Source organism: Salvia hispanica, chromosome 6 (assembly GCF_023119035.1).
Source record: "Salvia hispanica cultivar TCC Black 2014 chromosome 6, UniMelb_Shisp_WGS_1.0, whole genome shotgun sequence".
NCBI classification, from domain to species: Eukaryota; Viridiplantae; Streptophyta; class Magnoliopsida; order Lamiales; family Lamiaceae; genus Salvia; species Salvia hispanica.
The window spans coordinates 18,091,197-18,106,738 of NC_062970.1; the positions used below are offsets into that span (position 1 = coordinate 18,091,197).

A 15,542-nucleotide genomic window follows, 5' to 3' on the forward strand; every position below is an offset into this window, starting at 1 on the left:
ATAAGAAATTATTATTTTTTCATCTATTTTCCTTCACAAAATCAAATAATTTTAAAAATTCTGTGTTGATCAAATATGTGATTTTTAATGGAGACTAGGGGAAGTATGTTACATCGAACTCACTTTAGACTATGTATGAGACTGCCGTGATTATTTTGAAAAAAGCTCTATAACTATCATAAATTGAATCCAATCATAAATTTGATAAAAGTTTAAAAAATTAAATATAAAACTAATAGTCGTATTTTATAAAAGCCATAATTGAATAGCCAAAAAGGCCCAAAACCCATAAGTGCAAAAGCCATTAACGGGGTGGGGTAATAAGGTAAATTCCCAAACCCATACCATCAGTGCTTACTGTTACTGACAGTACTGTCACTCCTCCCAAAAATGAATTTCCCTTTTAATTTTCAAATAAAAACAATTGTTCCGAATTTTCAGGCACACACCAAAATCAGCTAAGAGCAAATAAATTCTCTAAAAAAAGAAAACAAAAGGGAAAAAGAGGGGAAAAATTTGATCTTCAATTTCAAAGCAAAACAAACCCTTTATACTGCATGCAGTCTCTGTGTCACACTAAAACCCCTTTGGCTTCTCTCTCTCTCTCTCTCTCTACTTGCGTTGAAGGCCGATTCCCGGAGAAGTAGTTCAGATTTTCCACCATCTCGACTATTTCCAAGGCGTACACTCTGAATTTGAAGCCACATTTGGAAAAGGGCATTTCCTTTCTCCGCTGGCTCTCCTCCCACATTTCCATGGTTTGAGGATTAGGTACAATTGAATTTCTACTAATTCTTTTTGTTTATGAATGTGTCCTTTGCTATGTTTTGTTTGTCATGGGTTCAAGGGGATTTCTCTGTTGTTTTTGTGCTAGTGAATTTTTATGTTTTCCACTTTCTTTTTTCGTTTGTGGTTTTTTACAATAGGGGTTTTTCTTGCTGGGTCGTTCTCGGGAATGTGAATACAGAGAAATTTCCGAGTTTTTGAGTTCAGCAAGGGCTTTAGCTTACCCTAGCACTGCGATGGAGGAACCTGTGTTTTTTTTTTGTGTATGCATGTGCTGTTTTTGCTGTAAACTGAACACTCTTGATGATCCCCTGTTCGGTCAACTCTTGGACCCACTTATATTTGGTACGTTTTGGGGGAAAATTCGCAGCGTTTAATTTGCATTGTGTAGAATCACTTCTAGACTGCTTTCCTTTTTGTTTTGTGTGTGTGCTATCTATAAACTTCATCTAACTCTAGTGTTGAGCTCTATTGACCTTTTTTTTTCATATTTTTATTTGTCGCATATCTTTCTCCAATTCTTATTTGATAATTTCTGATGCTTTTGGTCTTCCATTTAATGCTCTTAGATTACATATCTCTCTCTTATATTCCAGTTGTTAGAGAAAATGGAAGCTCCTTTACCACCACCCATAGCATTTGAGGCAAGGATAAAAGGGATCACGTTTGCTTTGGCCACTCGTCAAGAGATTGTAAGCGAATAGTTCACGTTAATTTTCAGCTCGTTTGATATATGTCCATGATTTTGTGTTCCTTTTATCATGAACAGTGCAAAGCATCGATCAGTGACTTACCAATCAACCATGCCAGTCAGCTTTCGAATCCATATCTTGGTCTGCCACTTGAAAGTGGCAAATGCGACTCTTGTGGCACGGCTGAGGCTGGGCAATGTGAAGGTATGCATTTATTAATCCACTTTTGAGTTTTTGACTGATATGAATCAATGAGAAGGGAATCTTAGCCTTATATCAGTATATTACTATATCATAGCTGTAACTTGACATAGTGAACACCAAGTGCCATAGTATCTTTTAACACCATTCCTGATGTTTCAGGACATTTTGGATACATTGAGTTGCCGACTCCCATATATCATCCCGATCATGTTGCTGAGCTAAAAAGGATGTTGAGCCTACTGTGCTTGAAGTGCTTAAAGTTCAAAAACAGAAAGGTATTGTAAATCATGGAAAACTTCTCTTATCTGATCTTTTTTTTTGTATACTGAAAAGTTTGATGTCTGCGTATGTATATGGTTTCTTTCTCCAAGAAATTTTTATTGTTTATTCAGTAGTAAATTAATGCTTCTTAGATCTTATTATTTGTTAAGGTTTTAGGAAGTACTAATGAAATGTCAATTTTCATTTAGCTCCGAGTCTTTTAAGCTATGAAGGGATCCTTTCATTTACAATTGCTTGATGCATTTAATTAATTGTTTAGCTTTTTTGAGACTGTTTCTGTTGAACAAGAGACTAAAGTTTGATAGTAACCTTGTCTAATACTCCTTTATCATGAAAGCAAAGAAGAGCCCATGAAGTATCAAGAGTGATTGATCTCTGGAACTGTTTAAATTGCGTTCCATTAACACCACCAATATGAATAATCTTCTTGCGCAATGTTCATTACTTTTGGTTTCAGGTGAATAGTGTTGGTGGTGTTATTGAAAGAATGCTATCTTCTTGCTGTGAGGTAATTCTTTTTATTGCTTTCTGTTACAACTCTCATATACGACAACCATATTGCCTACTAGCACAACACTGCATGATTGTGACTTAATTTCTTTACATGATTCAAGAAGTTTAGATTTCTTTACAGTATGAATCTTAGTGTTTTCTGATGTTGAATTAAATGAAAGAAGTGTGATGCTGAATGCAAAATATGCTACTTAATGTTGAAACTGTAAAGTATAGAAGGTAGGTAAATATCTGGGCCTTTTTGAATTCTTTTGGTGTTACTATTGCAACGAATTGAACACGGGACATAGTTATGTACTTAAGTAATTGGTTCATTTTGATGAAGATATGACATGAATTTGTGCTATGAATGATGGGACAACCCTTACTAGCCTGAATGCCCATAAATTTCTGGTGGCAGATTGTTGTGAATGAATGTCACTTATGTTTCAATTCTAATTAGCAACCATAGCTCATAGCCATGGCTGGTAAGAAGAAAAAAGTAGATGATAATGTGTGCATTGATACCTTGAAAAAATCTCTCTTTCATGTTCTGTATTCAGTGCTAGGAATTTTACTCCCAACAGAGTAGACTCAGTAGATGAATCTTCTAAATACTTTGTTGTTTTATCTTTATTTCTACAAAATGAATTCTGAATATTTTGTTCACGCACTTCGTTAATGATGAAAAAAATCTCCTACCCAACTTAGTGAGAGTGCAAATGGGCTTAGACAATAAATTCTTCATGGAATGGACTTAAATCAGCGAGCATAGTAAATAGGCCCAGAAAAAAGTATTTTCTTCTTGGACTATAAAACTAGACATGGTTAATTCTCTTTTAAATATATATGCACGCAACTGTGTTAAACTTATCCTGAGATTGCTTTTATTGTGTATAATTATCTTTGTCTAGCTCTATAGTTTTCATTCTTTATAATATTATATGTTTGGCATATATGTTACTTGCTAGGGAGTGCTCTCTATTTCACAAATATGACTCATATTTTCTGGGGATGTAAGTGAAGTCATGTTATATTAAATTTCAACTTTCAAGTTACACTTGTAATAAAATGTCTCAGACTCAGGCAATCAAGTTTATGGCCTGTCATTATGGCTGTCTGTTAAAAAATACATGGACTTGTACTTTGAATGAATGTTTGTTGACTTATGAACATTAGTTATTTTCTGTATATTCAAAGGAAGACTTGTTATGTTAAGTTTCAAGTTACATTTGTGATTTGGAACTTGGAAGACTCTCTTAGTTTGGACAGTCAGGCCATGGTCATTCCTGTTGTGGTAAAATTTGTCTAAAAATAGGCACCTTGTCATTTGATGAGTATTTGTTCAAATATTTCTAATAAATCTTGTTTATGGTCTGTGATTATGGCCGATTCTGTTCAAAATACATGGACTTGTACTTTGAATGAATGTTTGTTGACTTATTCAAGTGCATCAGTTATTTTCTGTGGATTCAAGGGAAGACTTGTTATGTTAAGTTTCAAGTTGCATTTGTGATTTGGAAGACTCTAAGTTTGGACGGTCAGGTCATGGTCATTCCTGTTGTGGTAAAATTTGTCTAAAAATAGGCACCTTGTCATTTGATGAGTATTTGTTCAAATATTTCTGGTAAAATCTAGTTTATGGTCTGTCATTATGGCCGATTCTGTTCAAAAGACATGGACTTGTACTTTGAATGAATGTTTATTGACTTATTCAAGTACATCAGTTATTTTCTGTAGATTCAAGGGAAGACTTGTTGTGTTAAGTTTCAAGTTGCATTTGTGATTTGGAAGACTCTCTCAGTTTGGACAGTCAGGTCATGGTGATTCCTGTTGTAGTAAAGTTTGTCTAAAAATAGGCACCTTGTCATTTGATGAATATATGTTCAAATATTTCCCCTGTTCTTTTGTAGATTTAGGGAAGTCTAGTCGTGCCCGTTTCATATTTCAAGTTGTATTTGTAACAGAATGTCTCTCAGTTTGGGGAGTGAGGTCATGCCTGTCTCATTATGGCCATTTTGTCCAATAACAGTCAAACATAAATTAATTGATTATTGATGACCTTATAATTCTTGCTGAAGTTGAAGCCCTTGTGGTTTCCGCTAACTGTACAAATGTCAGAATCAAACTAACTGCAGTTTGCATTTGTTAGAACAAATCACAAGCAATTCTGAACTTAAATTCTTGCCTTGTCTCAAGTTTTTCACTTACCTGCAGGAGGCCTCACAAATTACTATAAATGAAGCCAAGACTAGTGATGGAGCTTATTATTTGGAGCTGAAGTTCCCATCAAAGTCAAGGCCTCAACATGGATGCTGGAATTTTTTGGAAAAATATGGATTCCGTTATGGAGATATGTATTCTCGGCCATTGCTTGCATCTGAGGTATTTCCTGTGGATATTTATATGGAAGCTGTCACATACTAGAGTTGTGATTGTTGATATCTTAAAAGATGTACAATTGTATGTCTATACTTGGTATAATAGTATACAGTGCCATGCAAGTGCCGTTTCAAGGGGATTAGAAGCACCTTTGTGGAAAATGAGTAAAGCTTTATCATGTGAAATTCAATTGAGGCGTGATATAATAATTTGAGAGGAAGATAGTTGTTACTTTGGATTATAAATTTCAAATATGTAGCAATATTAAATAAATTTATGGGATATCTGATCAATAGGGCTGATGATACAGTTTTTGGTTGTCGGTTTGTTCGATATTAAAAACCAAAATCGGTTGGTTTTTTAACCAATATCTGAAAATTAGTGAAAAGCTTTGGTTTCAGTTATTGATTATGATTCCAGTCGATAAACCGAAACAACTGATAAAACCAAAACTCCAAAACTATAATCTTAATCCGCATGAGCTTTAATGCAAAATTGGTAAAATAGGGAGAGGTAGAGAGAAAAAGTGGTTGGTATATTATTAGTGGAAAGGGGCACACCTCATTAGAGAGAGAAACTTACCATAAATGAAAGGGGATTATGATTAGTTAATAGACCAAAATGGAAAAAACAAGACTATTGGTTGTGGACGGAGGGAGTATTAAAAATCATATAAGGCGCACCTTGGTTAGAACCTCACTAGCCGCTTCATTGCCTCAAGCACAAAGATGATATCCAACACTACCCATCACTCATCCTTATTATGCCAATTGAATCGAAAATGAGATTGAATCATATAACTATATAAGTTGGGATTACTTATTATCTGCATTATTTTTGTGACCGGTAATTTTGTTAGTTTTAGGTGATGTATTATTGCACTGTGCTGTTAATGCAATGATGAGGGTGCTTGGGCTCCCAAAGTTTCATGATTATGATTAAATGTGTGCGAAGAAAATAAAATATTTATCCCACATCATATAAGCAAAGTGCAAACATGCCTACTAATGAAATACACATAAAAAAAATGGGGGGGGGGGGAGGTGGTTGTGTCGGTCATTATCTTTGTGCTGGCAAGGTTTATTATTTCTTGATTATATTAGAGTGTCGTATGTACGTGATTTCATTCTCTCTTGCTTATTATATTGGAGTGAGCGTAAGTTCCCTCTATCTTCTACTGACAGACTCGGACCAAAAACAAAGAAAATAGTATTGCTGGTCCTTTTCTTTCTCTTTGATGAACCTTTCAGTTCCTAATGTTGAAAATCTTAGTTGTTGCTATTTAATAAGCATTATCCTTGCTCAGCTGTGCAGGACAGAGCTAATTTTATTTGTTGGCTACTCTTGATGTATATCAGGTGGCGACAATACTAAGAAAAATCCCTCAGGACACCAGAAAAAAGCTCTCTGCCAGAGGTTACCACCCTCAAGATGGATACATTCTCCAGCACTTGCCAGTTCCTCCTAACTGTCTGTCTGTGCCTGATGTTTCTGATGGAATCAGTACAATGTCTACGGTTAGGCATTTTCCTAATTTGTCCACTTTTTAGACCTTGTGACTGTTGGGTGAAGGTTGATTGTCATGATCTATTAATTTTTTCAGGATTACTCTATAACATTGCTCAAAAAGGTGTTAAGACAAGTAGAGATCATAAAAAACTCAAGGTCCGGGGTGCCAAATTTCGAGTCTCAGGAGATTGAAGCAAATGACCTGCAAGCAGCTGTGGCTCAATATTTTCAGTTTAGGGGCACAGGCAAGGTATTTCTTGTTTCTGTTTTTGTTTTCTATGAACATACAGTAAATTGATCCTTCGCAACTTCCATATAGGCTGTATATGGGTTATGTTAGTGTCACTTCTTATTTTTCAGGAGTTGTAATGTTAGTTTATTAAATAAATTATGTTTCCATTTTTAAAGTGCGTATCATCTCCTTGTGACAAGAAAAGATCAGCTTCTACGTTCTATCTGATGAACTGTTTCATGATTACTGGTTACCTTTTTGGTTCAATTATAGTTAACTTTCTGGCTAAACTGCTGATATATAGGCATCTCGTGATGTCGACGGTCGCTTTGGAATCAACAAGGAAGAAAATGTGTCTTTTACCAAAGCATGGCTTGAGAAGATGAAAACTTTGTTTATAAGGAAAGGGTCTGGTTTTTCTTCTAGAAGTGTGATAACTGGTGACCCGTTTAAAGGAGTGTCAGAGATTGGGTTGCCATTTGAGATAGCCCAAAAGATAACATTCGAGGAGCGGGTAAATCAGCACAACATGGTGTTCTTACAGAAGCTGGTGGATGAAAAGCTATGCCTAACGTACAGGGATGGTCAGTCTACATATTCGCTGAGGGAAGGCTCAAAAGGGCATACGTTTCTGAGGCCCGGTCAAGTTGTGCATCGTAGGATAATGGATGGGGATATTGTCTTCATCAATAGACCACCAACTACACACAAACATTCTCTACAAGCTTTATCAGTTTACATTCACGATGATCATACAGTCAAGATCAATCCTCTAATCTGCGGTCCCCTTAGTGCGGATTTTGATGGGGACTGTATCCATTTGTTCTATCCACAATCGCTTGAAGCTAAAGCAGAGGTTGTGGAACTATTTTCAGTAGAGAAACAGCTACTTAGTTCCCATACTGGGAACTTCAACTTGCAGCTGGCAACAGACTCATTACTATCACTGAAATTACTGTTCAGAAAGTACTTATTGGTGCGAACAAAAGCACAACAGTTGGCCATGTTTGTGCCGGAAGCACTATCTGGACCTGCAATAATGAAGTCCAGAAATGGCGATCTTTGGACTGCATCGCAGATTTTACAGACAACTTTTCCTCTATCCTTCGATTGTTCCGGAGAGAAACATAAGATATGCAAAAGTGAAGTGATGTACCTGGACTATAATAGGGATGTGATGGCTTCCATCATCAATGACATAGTCACCTCACTTTACTTCTTGAAGGGACCAAAGGAGGTCTTGCGGTTTTTCAATTCTATCCAGCCATTATCAATGGAAAGTCTTCACACAGAAGGCTTTAGTGTCAGTTTAAAAGACTTTTTCCTCACTCGGGATGTTTTGGAGGATATCCAAAAGGAAATTCAGAAGATCTTCCCACTGCTGAGTGATTTGCGAGCTTCATATAGTGAATCAGTTGCTCTGCAAGTGGACAGCTACTTGCGCAATGTGAAGATCCCTGTTACTAACTTCATACGTGAGTCTTCAGCAGTTGGCTACCTGATAGATTCCAAGAGTGAATCTGCTTTGAACAAGGTGGTTCAGCAGATTGGTTTCTTAGGAATTCAGATATCGGCTAAGGGGAAGTTCTACACGGAGACATTGGTCAAGGACATGTCATCTCTGTTTCAAAAGAAATATCCTTCTTATGAGGATAGTCCTTGTGAAGAATTTGGCTTGGTTGGTAGACCTCTCTTTAGAGGACTGGACCCTTATCAGGCGATGGTTCATTCAATCTCCAGCAGAGAAGTAATTGTCCGCTCAAGCAGAGGATTGACTGAACCTGGGACACTCTTCAAGAATTTGATGGCAATCCTTAGAGACGTTGTCATATGCTATGATGGTAGTGTGAGGAATACGTGCAGCAACTCCATCGTTCAGTTTGAGTATGGAGTGAATAGTGCCAATATTGCAAGTGAGTTCTGTGCTGGTGATCCTGTTGGAGTCTTAGCTGCAACTGCCATGTCCAATCCTGCATACAAGGCTGTGCTGGATTCATCTCCAAGTAGCAACTCATCCTGGGATATGATGAAGGTAATTTTGAAGTTTTAAGATGTAACATGGTCATATAAAAATATTTATATTCTCTACTAGATTTGGGGGAAAATGTTTCATTACATATATGTAACATTTCAGGAGATACTGCTTTGTGGAGTCGGATTCAAGAATGATGTTGCTGATCGTCGGGTGATTCTTTACCTAAATAACTGTGATTGTGGCAGAAAGCACTGCCAAGAAAATGCTGCTCTCATAGTGAAGAATCACTTGAAGAAAGTCAATCTAAAGGACACAGCAATGGAGTTCCTGATAGAGTATCTCTCTCTCTCTATATATATTTATGTCAAATATTCCATTGAACAAAGATTAATATTTGATGTATGACAATTCATTTTCTTGTGCTTTTTTTCACAGATACAGATCTCAGTCGATGCCTGAGAGTTCTGATGTCAGTTCAGGCCTTCTTGTGGGCCATATTCATCTTGACAAGGTTTTTTTTTTCTATGCATTTTTTCCACAGTGTAATGCTGCATCAATGTCTGATATAGTCAAATTTGACACTGATGTTTTTCATTTCATGATCTGTTGATGAACAGGCCCAGTTGATACAATCAAATATCTGCCTGAATGATATTCTTGAGAAGTGTCTGGATACAATCAGTGTTAATCGAAAGAGGAAAAAGGTCGGAAACCTATTCAAGAAAATTGAGTTATCATCCTGGTGAGTTATCATCCCTAAAATCAGTTCAAATATTGTAGATGCATGAACCTAATTATTTACATTCTCGTGTTATATGATTCTTTTCAGTGAGTGTTGCTCTGTTCGCCAATCTTCCAAGAGCAAATGGACTGATGTACCCTGCATCCAGTTTCTTTGGCAAGGGGCAAGTGATGATCTCTTAGAGAGAGCTTCTGATTTCCTAGCTGATACAGTTTGTCCAGTGCTCTTACAGACAGTCATCAAAGGTGTTTCATATATTTGCTTCCTATCTTAACTTGAGCATGCTTTTATGGTTCTGTCACCCTTATGTTTTTTTTTAATCTTTTTAAAAGCTTCATTTTATTAAGAATTCAGATCTGTATAACACAATGTATTGAGTGATCTTATTGTTTCCCAAGAATCTATATTGCTTGTGTACTCTGTTTTTTCCACATAAGTGTTTTCTACATTTCATGCTTCTTATGTTGTATATGCATATTGGATGTTCTTGTGGTTGATGATGACATATATGTATGTACTAATATGGACACAAATGTGGCAATGGTTGTACAGGTGATCCAAGGGTATCAGCTGCCAACTTAATATGGATAAGTCCCGATACAGCTACCTGGATCAGGAGTCCATGTAAGAGCCCTAAAGGTGAATTGGCTGTAGATGTAACCCTCGAGAAAGAATCTGTGAAAAAAAGTGGAGATGCATGGAGGATCGTGATGGATTCTTGCCTTCCAGTTTTCCATTTGATAGATTCTCAGCGTTCCATACCATATGCAATAAAACAAGTAGAAGATCTGCTTGGTATTTCTTGTGCATTTGAGCAGGCTGTACAGGTATCATCCACTACTAATGTGCTAGTGTCCAACCTATATGCTTTATGCTACTGACTATTTATTTAGGATTAATGCACTTATCTTGTTGGGTTTTATCCTTTTGTTGTTGAGTAATTTATTAACCAAAATTACACATTAATAGCTGGACACTAGGTATCCATTATTTTAGTATGATATCTGCACTCTTTCATAACCTGACAGAATCTGCAATTTTAATAATTCTGTTATGTATGGCACATGTTGGAAATTAGACCAAACCTACTTACCTTAACGGGATGAAGTGGTCATGTAAACAGAGCCAGGACAATGAATCCTGCACTTGAATCTTATTCCCACCCATATACCCAAAATTTTCATGTGCAAGGCTTTGATCCAAGTAACTACCAATTTGAGTGGTCGTGTGGGGAATGCCAATTGAAGTGTTAAAGTTTTACCTCACTGATAGCCTAAGTTTCATTCAGCACTACCATCTAAAATTAATCTTTGGATGACAATGTCATCCCAAAGTGAACTCTGGGTAGACTGTGCTTAAATCTGAAGATTTTGAGTCCTGTCAATCACGGAATCACTTAATGCTCCCATCCTAGATTGATGTCTTAATCTTTGTTAACAGAGTTATTTTTTAGCCAGCTGGATTGTGTCCTATTCATGGGTCTGAGATGCTCTAATGTGGCAAAGTATGACAGATGACATGCACACTCATAGGCCTATTAAATTTGTGCTGGGTCCTATTCATGGGCCTGAGATGCTTAAATGTATACTAATAATGATTTATTATTTTTTTTAAAGAACTACTAACATTCTGTACTGTTGCACAGCGTTTATCAACATCCGTAACAATGGTTACGAAAGGTGTTCTCAAGGATCACCTTGTTTTGCTGGGTAACAGCATGACTTGTGCCGGAACGATAATTGGTTTTAATGCTGGTGGTATCAAGTCTCTGTCGAAATCACTTGGGGTGCAAGTACCATTTATGAATGCGACATTATTTGTAAGTAGTCTTACTTGTTTGTATTGATAAGTACTATGTCTTCAGCTCTTCATTTTAGTTAATCTTAATAAACATATTTTGTTATCTATCCTCAGACTCCAAGAAAATGCTTTGAAAGAGCTGCTGAAAAGTGCAATACTGACAATTTGTCAAGCATTGTGGGTTCTTGTGCCTGGGGAAAGCATGTATCTGTGGGAACTGGATCTCCTTTCGAGATTGTTTGGGGGACTAAACATGTACAGTAACTGCATATCTTCTTTCAATCAATCCTCTGCTAAACATAATGCTGGAAACTAATTCATGTTTTGGTTGTTTTGTTAGGATGAGCTGATGGATGATGAAGAGATTGATGTTTACAATTTCCTCCGCATGGTGAATAGCTCAAAGCTGGAAGATACAGGCACTAGTTGCTTGGGAGCTGAAATTGAAGATCTGGACCTGGATGAGTATATGGATTTTGATCTGTCTCCGGTGCGAGAATCTGGTGCCGCTAAGCCCACTTTTGAGGATGGAATTGACTTATCCAAGGAGGTAAATATTTATCCTAAAAGTTGTGGTAACATGTGGACATGAAACATTAGGCTAATAAGAGAAAACAAGATGGTGTAAACAAATAACTGTTTAGCTAATGATGGATTACTCTATCCTTAGAGTACATTGATTGTGCAGAGATAGCCACAACAGAGTTTCTCGGATTTGTATTTTGAGCTTTCAAGAACAGAATTAGAATTAGCATTTCTAGCATTGCAGCAAAGCTGATTGGCCGGATCTGTTTTGCTTGCTAATGCAGTTTGATTCCACCCCTTAAAATCGTGTTCTTTATTGTTTTGCCATCTTGTGCACATTTCACAATTTTTGTTGTTGCGGCTAGCCGCTAGCTGTGTTGGAAGAGGGTTCACCCACTTATCTTGTGAGAATTTTCTTCTATGACTTTGAGTAGAGTTGTCCGGTAACTCCGGTTTTTAATTATTTATTTGGATGGGATCACCTACATGTAGCTGTGATGAATGCATTTTTAAAATATCATGTCTTACGAGTGTTTGTGACTGAGCAGTTATACCCAGTTAATTCACTATAATTTGTGAACTCTGAAAGTTGTCTTTTATGTACAGGAGGATGATGGGGGATGGTCTTGGGGAAAGGCTGACTCTGGGGTAAGCGATTGGGCGACACAAGCTGAAGATAGTGCATGGGGTAAAAAAGCAGATTCAGAAGAAAATGGTTGGGCAAGGTCAAACAAGGCTGAAGGAAGCACTTGGGGCAAAAAAGCAGATTCTTCCGGAGGAAGCACTTGGGGCAAAAAAGCAGATTCTTCAGAAAATGGTTGGGAAAAGTCAAACAAGGCTGAGGAAAGCACTTCAGGCAGGAAGGAAGGAAATGATTGGAATTGGGGTGAAAAGGATAAGGCGAAGGGAAATGATTGGAACACAATTGGCAAACAAGGTTCTTGGGACACGCCTATGACTGATACTCAGTCTTCTTGGAGTAAAGATATCGCTAAAATAGATGATGGAAAATCTCAGGGAGATGATGTGTGGTCAGCACCTTCTGGAGCTCAGAGAGAGGCAGCTTGTAGTGAACCATCTGATGCTGCTGGTTGGGACAAATTAGGATCTAGCACAGAGTTGGATTCAAAGGATAATCCTTGGGGAAAATCTAAAGTGGCTAATGAATCAACCCCCTCAAAGGCTTTTGGCACCTGGGGCTCTTCAAGTACAAACGACTGGGGTAAGTCTAATTCACAGTCTCTTGCAGGAGAAAACAAAGAGTCTCAGTCAAATAACTGGGGTTCAAGCCAGAAACAATCGGACGTCTCTACACCTGCTCAAGGTTGGGGTTCAAAGGACGAGGCCTGGGGAACTAAGGCTGCTGATGACTCAACCCACTCAAAAGCTTCTAGTACTTGGGGCTCACCAAATGATTGGAGCAAGTTTGATTCACAGTCTAATGCAGGAGAGAACAAAGAGTCTCAGTCAAATAACTGGAGTTCAAGACAGTCGAACGACTCTACACCTGCTCAAGGTTGGGGATCTCCAAATGTTGATACTTCCGGTGACAAAGATGCAAGGCCTCAGTGGGGAGGTCGTGGCCGGGGGCGTGGCAGAGGTTGGGGACGAGGTCGTTCAAGAGAAGGTTCACAAGGTAGGGGCCCTTCTACTGATGGGGATTGGAGGAACAGGAGACCTCGTCCATCTGATGATCCTAATGCTCCAGCGCTTTTCACTGCAACAAGGCAGCGCTTGGATTTATTCACTGCAGACGAGCAAGATGTTCTTGTGGAGATTGAGTCAATTATGAAGAGCATCAGAAGAATAATGCACCAGACTGGGTAAATTTTGCTTCCTCTTCCTATTCTTTTCTTCCCGATATCTACCTTCGAGTTGGAATATTATTTTAAAATGTCAGGTTAGATGGAACAGAATGCGAAATATCTAAAATAGGAATAATGCGAATAGTTAGTGTTCATGTTCCATAGCTATTTGATAGTGCTAGCAACAGTACAGGCGTGGTCTTAAATGCTCTAAATATTACATCACTTATTGGGTAGTAAATAATTCATATTGCTAAAAATAAAGTTCACTAGCATGATTATAACTAACTCTTGCTGAAAATCTCTTCATAGCTTAAAAAATAAAACTATCCCATCCAAAAAAGCTCATCTTGATGATTCTGTGAGTTGTCAAAGTTTTTGCTCTCATTACCTCTGCCTTTGGAGGATATGATGGTGAAGAAATGCATACACTGTTACATACCGATTGTGTTTTTGCTGAAGTGTTGGTTTTGATCTATATTAAACCAAGGCTGTAACTTGCTGATTTTCATTTTTGTGAAGATACAATGATGGTGATCGATTATCTGCTGAGGATCAGACATACATTGTTGACAATGTGCTCAACTATCATCCTGACAAAGCTGCAAAAACAGGAGCTGGATTAGATTATATCATGGTATTGCTATTTGATTTGCATTAACTTTATTAAGTTATCATATTCCACAAAATATAGCAAGATATACTTCAATCAGGGGATAAAATTGAACTTTTGTTTCAGCTTTCCAAACAACTTCGAATTCCAACCTAAACTATTTGCCTGGTTTCCAGAACCTGGATCTCTCTGTTTTCTGATACTATAAAAATGAACACCAAGTTGTGCCTATAATGTGTTCATAGTTCCAAATCTTTCTTTCTCGTGACGTTCTGTAGATTACTTGTTAGGTTTTGGAGTTTAATCACATTACGTCTCGCACACTTGACAGTTTTGTTGTTAAAACGGATAAATAAGTTCACGTGCTTTTAAAATGAGGCTAATTTTGGCCTTTGTACGTTTCATTTATGTACTTACTACTTTCAAGCTAATCTCTACGGACTCATCTCAGGTTCGCAAGCACACTGAGTTCCAAGACAGCAGATGCTTTTACGCTGTCTCTGTTGATAAAGTGGAATCAGATTTCTCCTACCGCAAGTGCCTCGACAATTTCATCAACAAGAAGTACCCGGACAAGGCAGAAGCTTTCGTGTCCAAGTACTTCAAAAAGCCACAGCCACGAGCTGGGTGGAACAGAGACCGTGGTAGTGGTACTCCTCGTAGTGAAGCTGGGACACCTCGTGGCTGGAATAGTGATTCCAATGAAGCCGGGACACCATCAACATGGGCGCAGACTGCAGGTCCTCAAAGTGAAGCTGGGACGCCCCGTGGCTGGAACAGCGATTCCACTCCAACGACAGAGGAGGCTGGGACACAATGGGCGCAGACCCCTGCCCCTGATAGTGAAGCTGGAACGCCCCGTGGCTGGAATAGTGTTTCTGCTCCAGCAACAGAGGAAGCCGTGACACAATGGGCGCAGACCCCTGCCTCTGATAGTGAAGCTGGAACGCCCCGTGGCTGGAATAGTGTTTCTGCTCCAGCAACGGAGGAAGCCGTGACACCATGGGTGCAGACTCCGGGCCCCGATGATGCAGCTACTGGTTGATGTACGGCAAATCACTTTTGTTATTGTTATTGGTGTACGGGCTTTTTAGCTGGTATCAAGTTGGAAAATTTCAGATTATTTATCATTTTATGGTTAGGTTGGTTTATGACAGGTTGGTTGTTACTTCGCTTTTTTTATCTCTTCATCTTCAGCGCTGGAATTTGGGATTTTCTTTGAATTTAATTTACCATCTCCAATCGCATGCAATGGCTTTATTAGTATTTGTTTATGCATATTTATTTATTTTTCATTCTATTCCGTATTTCTGTATTTATATATCAATGTATTTTGTTAATGTAATTATACTAGCGACATACCTATATAGGGGTGAACATCTGATTTTTTGTCCAAATTGAAGCGAATTGAAAAACTGAAATTTTGTGAAAAATTTAAACTGAACTGAATTATATCATTAAAAGTTTAAAACTAAATCCGAAAATTTGAAATTCAAACAATAA

The 15,542-nt window shown here is 37.9% G+C and overlaps 1 protein-coding gene across 1 annotated transcript; it reads left to right on the forward strand.

The window, feature by feature from the left end:
* Positions 1 to 452: 452 nt before the first annotated feature.
* Positions 453 to 15,286, forward strand: LOC125193869 (DNA-directed RNA polymerase V subunit 1). Its single transcript, XM_048091794.1, has 20 exons — positions 453 to 771; positions 1,383 to 1,478; positions 1,556 to 1,682; positions 1,842 to 1,957; positions 2,422 to 2,472; positions 4,674 to 4,841; positions 6,197 to 6,355; positions 6,442 to 6,597; positions 6,884 to 8,611; positions 8,714 to 8,889; positions 8,990 to 9,065; positions 9,172 to 9,296; positions 9,384 to 9,541; positions 9,849 to 10,123; positions 10,942 to 11,115; positions 11,211 to 11,351; positions 11,437 to 11,646; positions 12,228 to 13,444; positions 13,949 to 14,063; positions 14,491 to 15,286. Exons 2-20 carry the CDS (start codon positions 1,395 to 1,397, stop codon positions 15,082 to 15,084), a joined length of 5,850 nt encoding a protein of 1,949 aa, XP_047947751.1. The 5' UTR covers positions 453 to 771; positions 1,383 to 1,394; the 3' UTR covers positions 15,085 to 15,286.
* The last annotated feature ends 256 nt before the right edge of the window (positions 15,287 to 15,542 follow it).

Bases quoted from the DNA above. Each gene is read 5' to 3' on its own strand.
- LOC125193869 (XM_048091794.1), top strand. From the start codon at position 1,395: ATGGAAGCTCCTTTACCACCACCCATAGCATTTGAGGCAAGGATAAAA. The intron at 2,473-4,673 runs GTAATTCTTTTT...ACTTACCTGCAG, and splicing joins TGCTATCTTCTTGCTGTGAG to GAGGCCTCACAAATTACTAT. The intron at 10,124-10,941 runs GTATCATCCACT...ACTGTTGCACAG, and splicing joins CATTTGAGCAGGCTGTACAG to CGTTTATCAACATCCGTAAC.